The 7,594-nt window shown below is 40.8% G+C and overlaps 1 protein-coding gene across 1 annotated transcript; it reads left to right on the forward strand.

Annotated features, from left to right (window-relative positions):
- Positions 1–790: 790 nt before the first annotated feature.
- Positions 791–7,305, forward strand: LOC140012697 (uncharacterized). Its single transcript, XM_072060980.1, has 5 exons — positions 791–1,099; positions 4,666–5,501; positions 6,029–6,214; positions 6,318–6,437; positions 6,534–7,305. Exons 1-5 carry the CDS (start codon positions 791–793, stop codon positions 7,303–7,305), a joined length of 2,223 nt encoding a protein of 740 aa, XP_071917081.1.
- The last annotated feature ends 289 nt before the right edge of the window (positions 7,306–7,594 follow it).

A 7,594-nucleotide genomic window follows, 5' to 3' on the forward strand; every position in this document is an offset into this window, starting at 1 on the left:
TATGAATTATCTTATTGTGGATTCTTATACTTGAGTACCAAATAGTGGAGAGCGCTAGAATGAGGGTCTGTATCTTGATTGCACTTGAGGTGAGTTTTCATGGCAAAAGATACGGAAGATTCTAACATTTGACCTGGTAATTGGACTGATCGAGGGGATTGGATTTAAGAGTGTTATCATGGACGAATCTAGTTATAGTCTGACTAGGGTTTCTATAGAGGGTGCCTAGTTGTGGTGTACGTCGAGAAATTAGCATCAAAGATCTATTTTCTTTCTCCTATGAACTTGAGGACTTGATAAGTGTTTATTTGATTTGAGATGGTTTGACTGCAACGATATAGGTATTTCTACCTCGCCTTGGATATCTGATACTCGTAGCTTGGTTCTCGATGAACTACCCTTGCTTATACTTCCTTGATACCTATCCACTAATATCAACGTATGGACTTGTTTGATTATTATTGTACCGAGATCAAGAGTTTAGGGATTAGGCAGAAAGATTTTTAAAACAAGGATGGGGCATAAGGTGTGAAACTTTTGATATACGAATTTAAGGTTTCATTATGTACATAGATGATATGTGGCATAGTATCTTAAGATATTGCCCTAACTATGTTCTACTTTCCTGTCTATTTTATTTGAGAATATCTAAGTTTGATCTTCCGTAGTTGGATTGGGAGTAAAGGAACTTAACAGTTATATGGTTGGATTGCCACTTATACTTAGTTACTTATTATGATCCATTGATTTGCCTGGCAGGCTATCACTTGAATTCCAATGAATCTGTGAGATGGCACACTTGGTTGGTATGTATAAGGAAATCGAGATTCTTCGAAATGAAATAGAGGTTCAAAAGAGATTAGCTGAGTACTGGGAAGAGCGATGGAAACATGAATACTTGGAGAAAATTGAGCTATTGCACGAGAACATAGAACTGAAAAGGTTATGCGAAGGGAAAATTTTTATGGAAGTTCCGGAGAAAACCCAAAGGATAGAAATTTCAAGTGCACGGGTGAAGGCCCTCCATGCAAAGAAAAGGGGTGCACCTAGTGAAATTCAAAGGCAAGAACAAGGTGATCGAGGTAGATCACTCTTTAAGGTGGGTCGAGGAGCTAGTGGTGTGAGAATTTTGGGGTCACCTAAAAAAATACTCCGAGTGGGGCCCCAGTGGAGGAGTACAACTGAGAGGTGCCTCACAAGGAGATCAAACCACAATTCCTCACCTACCTTGTGGCTATTTTGGAAAAATCAACCATACTGAGGAGAATTGTTAGAAAAAAAGGGGAAAATGCCTGCGCTGTGGGGGCGACGATCACCGGATTGCTAACTGCCCAGTTCTTCTACATGAAGGGAAAGGGATCCAGCAACCAATCAAGACTAACTCTGGACAGACAAAAGGGAAAGGGATTGGATCGAAAGTACCGGCTCGAGTGTATTCCCTAGAGCAATTTCAGGTCCCTGACCCGTCTGAGGTCGAAGAAGGTATGACTCCTGACTCGTTCGATAGATCCTGATGGTAGGAAATTTCGAGGACGAAATTTCTTTAAGGGAGAGAGAGCGTGAGAACTCGTAAATTTTTCTTATTTTATTTTATTTCTTCGTATGCATTTTTCTTCACTATACCCTATTATTTTGATTTTTTCAGAAATTTTATAAGTGAGTAGAGTTTTTCAATCATTTTCCTAGTATAAATTAGTCCATGTTAAATTTGAAGTGCGTTATGGACGTGGGACCCGCTAGTGCGGTCAGTGTGATAAAAACTTTGATGATTAGTTGAAATTTTGCAAAGGAATATTATTTTACAAGGTGTTAGGAGATGATTAGAGATTAGTTAAATAGATTAACCATTGGGAGAAAGAAGAAAAGCTTAAACCCTAAAAGGAGCCAAGTGTCACTACACTATTGGAAGATGGATTTTGACCAAGCTTATTTAACTTTCCTAAACTTCAATTTTGACCAAAATTACTTCCCTTCCTTGTCTTCCTTGGCCGAATTCCTTGAGGAGAAAAACAAGAGGAAAACCTTCAACTCCAACTCCATTTTCTTGTTCAATCTTGAGTTTCAACCAACCAAATCACAAACTACTCCATAAAAGTTGTTTACTAAGGAGGATTAAAGCTTGTAGTGGAGTGAGTTTGGGAGGAAAGATACTAAGCTACCATTTTCTGGAGGTTCCAAGGTAATTTGCTAAGAAAATTCCTCTTTGCTTCTAATAGTTGCAAATTAGTGGTTTAAATTTGTAGTTTTGGTAGTTTTATGAGCATATTTCATAGTTGAAGTAGTATTATGGAAATTTTAGTTTTTTTGGTGAATATTCTGCCCTCATATGAAGCTTAATGATTAGCCATGGTTTGCTGGCTTTGTTATGTGATAAACTAGTGTATTATGTGCTAGATGGACTTCTCTAAAGAAATTTCAAGCCTTAACTCCAATTTTCCAGCTTTAAGGATGAATCTGTTATGTTCTGACCTATTTAATTCGTCCATGTTAGAGGCCGAATCAGGCTTAGCTCGAAACATAAAAGTTGTAGAAAATGGTTGGTGTTAACTAGCTGCCTTCAAAATTTTAGCTCAATCGGAGTACTGTAGCTCATGAAATGATCGAAATACCCTTGACTACCCACAAGCCTTGTTTCACGGACAGTTTTCTGTTCTCTCTGAGATTTCGATTTTGACCATGAAAATGCATGATTTGGGTTTGGAGGTCTTCATAAGAAATGTAAATATATGTATTGGCTTCAAAACGTCACAAGATTCGTCTCAATCCGATAAGTGTAGCTTCAGTTGTGGTTAACATGCTGAAAGGTGTATTTTATAGCCTATGATTTGTATGTGCAAATGTGGTTGAATTGAGATGGTATTGGTGTTGTTTATAGGGTGGAAAGGTAAGGAATTTAGGGGGTATGCTATCCAATTTTTTTTTGGGATATTGGATTCCTTCGAGTTTGGTTTGATTTGGGGTATAAATGAAGGGCTTTGGGGTCGTTCAAACCCTAGGAGGTCCTCCCATTACCTTTTCGTTCCCAAAATCACGCTTTTACACTTTTGCATTCGTAGTTCATTTGAATAGGCATACGACTCGTAGTTGAATTCCATTTGTGAATGTTGTTCCCATAGGAAACATAATTGTTTTACTTTAATCATTTATAGGACGTACCAGTGATTCAGGAAGTACTTCGAGAGGAAACGTTTGAATTTGTTTTACTTTAACTGGTGAGTGTACCACTTCCCTCATTTGTTGCTTAACTTGGTTTCTGTTCATGCAATCTGTGATTTGAATGACTGTACTATCTGTTTATTCTGTTTGAGATGAGGGTGTACTTTATCACACTCGTTCTCTTGTCTGTATGCTCATTTACTGTGAAAATTTGAATATGTTATCTGTGCTTAATCTGATGACGTTTGGACGTTGCACCCAATGACCTTTCTGTTACCTCTGAGCTCAAATCCTGTGGCTAGTTACTCGAGTCGAACCGGCAAGGGTCTGGTCGATTAGATAACGAACTACAGTAGTCTATTTCTAGGAAATCTTTGGGTATTGGAGACCCTGGATTTCTGGTATACTCGAGTATTACCACTTCTATTTCTGTTGAGATATTCGGGTCCGGTAAGGGGTATGTTTGGTGGACGGAATTTGGTGTAAAGTGGGGTCTACGGACATGTTTGTTCTATATACGTTGACGGAGAGTCAACGGGTTTGGATCAAGTACTGCAATGGGAATTTTGGCTCCTGAGAGCCACCTGTATCCTTTTCATTTGATGTGTTTGTTCATTTCCTTAAATGTTGGGTATATATGCCTTGAAAGTGAAATGCTATGATTCGTGACTACTTGTATTTGGTACCTCATTGAGCGTAAGCTCACTCCCTTCCCGTTATCTTTGTTTTTCCTTACAGGGAACAACACTTTTGAATCGTGATTTTGAAGAAAGGGTCGAGTTAGTGTAAACATTATTTTGTTAAGCTCTTTTGTAATCAAAACCCTAAATTGTATCAGGTATCACGCTTTGATTTGTAAAGTTTTCAATGTATGTATTTAAGTGTTTAATCATGTAGATTAAGTGTATTCGTTTGAGATGGTACCTTTGGATTTGTTAAGTTGCTACTTGTAACCATTGGATGATCGAACGAACGTGGCGTTGGAACAGGGAAAGAAATTTCTGGCGGGGACTGTTCACCGAATCCGGCCAGTTCTTGGCCGGATATCTGGCCGGATTAGCAGGGATTTTTTAAAAATTTTGGGTTGCTCACTGCCTCGAATCCGGCCAAATCTTGGCCGGATTGTGATGTGTCCGCTTCCTTTGCATTTTCGTTTTCATTTTCGATCCCGTTGAGGCGTTTCTTCAAAGTACCCTTGTATCTTACGGTTTAGAAATCATGTTTTTCAACGTCGTAGTCTTCGATTGATTATTTTCTTGGGGTTCAATTGTGCGCTATGTAGGGTTTTGTGATTTGACTCCGTAGTTTTGACGAGAGCTAGGCAGGCGGTCCGCCGAACCCTTTAGTTCACCTTAGGGGAAGGTGGGGCTGTCACACCAACGGTGTTTGGGTGGACACGGATGATGATATAGCAAGTGAGGCAATAACATATTTCAATGATCTCTTCACGGGTTCTTTGGTGTCATCTTCTGATATGCTACACCTAATTTTGCCGATGGTTTGTGAGAGGACAATGGGAAGCTGGAAGCAGTGCCTTCGCTCGACGAGGTGTATGGAATCGTGAAGTTAATGGATGGAGAAAGTGCTGCTGGCCCAGATGGGTTCATAGGTAAATTTTTTACATTTGCTTGGGAAGTGATCGCCCAAGATGTCTACAATGCGGTACTCAATTTTTTCTGTGGGGCGGAGTTGCCTCGGTTCATCACCTCTACCTCAATTCTTCTAATTCCAAAGATGCCAAATCCTCAGGAATTTTCTCATTTTAGGCCCATTAGTCTATGTAATTTTTTCAATAAGTTGTTATCCCGGATCTTGGCGGATAGGGTGACTGGTTTACTGCCAAAAATTATTTCCTCCCAGCAGACAGGCTTTGTGAAGGGTCGCAATATAACGAAAATTTTTTTGCTAGCTCAAGAGGTGGTATCGAGTATAGGGAAAAAGAATAGAGGTGGCAATGTTTTAATGAAACTAGACATGTTCAAGGCATATGACCGGGTGTCATGGGGTCATATTATCAGTGTTCTGAGGAGATTTGGATTCGGGGAAATATTTATTGATCTAGTATGGCGGTTGCTTTCTAATGTCTGGTTCTCAATCATTATAAATAGCTCCTCGTACAGTTTCTTTAAGTCTTCAAGAGGGTTTCGTCAGGGTGACCCATTATTAGCTGCATTATTCATTATAGGGGCTGAGGTGTTGTCTAGAGGATTGCATAACCTCATCATGCAATCGGGCTTCGTGGGATTCAAAGTTCCATATGGGTGTCCGTCTATAACTCACTTGGTGTTTGCGGATGATGTTCTCATATTTGCAAATGGATCTTCCTTTTCTCTGAAGGCTATCATGTAGGTGTTAGAGACGTGTCAAAAGTGTTCGGGGCAGCTGATAAATGTGCAAAGAAGCTGTTACTTGGTCCATCCATCGATGCCACTGGCGAGACGAAGGCTAATTGAACGTATCACTAGGTTTGCCTGGCAGTCATTTTCGATACATTATTTAGGGTTCCCGCTCTACTTTGGAAGGTGTAAATCATTATACTTTGGAGGAGTGTATCAGTCTATTCTAGGGAGGATTTTGTCATGAAAATCAAGGTTGCTTTCCTTTGGAGGTAAAATAGTTCTAATCAAGCATGTGTTGGCATCAATGCCAATACATCTGATGTCAGCTGCTGTGCTCCCGGGTAAGGTGTTCAAAACTATAGAAAAGGCCTGTTCGGCCTTCCTGTAGGGGTCATCACCCGAGGAGTCAAAGTTCCACTGGATACGATGGTCTCATTTGTGCTATCCGGTTGAGGAGGGGGGAGTCGGGTTCCAGAGACTTTGAGACGTATACAAATCTTTTTCCTGCAAGTTTTGGTGGAATTTCCGAACAGGATCATCATTGTGGACGACATTCATGAAATCAAAGTATTGCAGAAGCCTTCATCCTTGTCAGGTAGAACTCAGAACAACGGACTAGGCAGTTTGGCAGAGGATGGTCAACGTCAGTCGACAAGTGGAGCTCTCAATGTTATGGGATGGGGCGTGTCACTTTTGGTACGACAACTGGTTGGGAAATGGTGCGTTGTTCCTACAAGCACAAGTTATCCCAAATTTGACGTTCCGCAATTTCATCATCAATGGTCACTGGGATGTGAGTCTCTTATGTCTGACAATGCCAAGGGAGAAAGTGTCCTCCATTTTGGAGCACCCGCTACCGGAAGAAGGGAGTGAAGTTGAAGTCATTTGGATGCCCACGACATCTGGTAAATTCTCTCTACAATCGGCTTTTGGGGACACCAGGCAGGCCCGCCACAAGTCGATGGTTTTTGCTTCAATTTGGCATCCTCGGATTCCTTGAAAAATCTCATTCTTCATGTTGTGACTGTTTCTTGGAAGGCTACTAGTACCGGATAGGTTATGTAAACTTGATTTTCATCTACCCTCAAAGTGCTTTTGCTGTTCTTCGGCATCTGCGGAGTCTATCGAGCATTTATTCTCCAATGGACAAATAGCGTCAGCAGTTTGGAACTATTTTGGAGGTTTATATGGATTCAACAGTCCAGGGTCTTCTTTGCGGCCTCGCATAGTAGGGTGGTGGTTGCGGTTACATGATTCTGAGATACGACGGCTTATTGATCGCATTCTACCTAGTGTAGTTTGCTGGCAGATTTGGAAGGCAAGGAATAAAGCAATGTTTGAGGGTGTCCAGATGCGGTCGACTGCTATTTGTCATGACATTTTCTCGGAAATACAGTCCATGATGGGGATTCATTTCAAGCAAGTGTTTCGACTGCAATCTTTTTGTCAGTTGTATGATCGGTCGAATTTGTCTGTCGGTAGGGTTGCATACAAATTTGTTCGCTGGGAGACAAAGGAGACAGGGTGGCTCATATTTAATACGGACGGATGTTCTAAGGGTAATCCGGGAGTGGGTGGAGGTGCTGGAGTTCTTCGGGATTCAACTGGCTTATCAGTGATTGCCTTTTCGGCCTATCTTGGAGAAACTACATCTCTTCGTGCAGAGGCTCGGGCCCTCCTTATTGGTCTTCAATCGTGTAAACATAGGGGATTTGAAAATATAAGTGTGCAATCAGATTCATTGCTCTTAGTTGGCATCATTCAACGTCGCATTCAATGTCCGTGGCAGATTCGAAGGGAGGTTAGGTAGATTTGGAAGTTCTTCGAGGATCCTGTTCATTTTTCACACTGCTATCGAGAGGCTAATACAGTTGCTGATGCACTGTCTAATGTGGGTGTATCTCATCCACAGCAACAAGTCAAGGTATATGACAGCTTTTGTACGTTCCCAAGGGAAGCTCGTGGGGCAATTCGCCTTGACAGATTAGGGATGCCTTCATTTCAGAAAATTAGGCGTATGTAAGAAGAATGTTTTTGTATATCTTTTCCATTAATAAATAGTAGCAAAAATATAAGTTAAAAAATAAAAAAAAGTGGTG

Source organism: Coffea arabica, chromosome 8e, assembly GCF_036785885.1.
Source record: "Coffea arabica cultivar ET-39 chromosome 8e, Coffea Arabica ET-39 HiFi, whole genome shotgun sequence".
Classification (NCBI taxonomy): domain Eukaryota; kingdom Viridiplantae; phylum Streptophyta; class Magnoliopsida; order Gentianales; family Rubiaceae; genus Coffea; species Coffea arabica.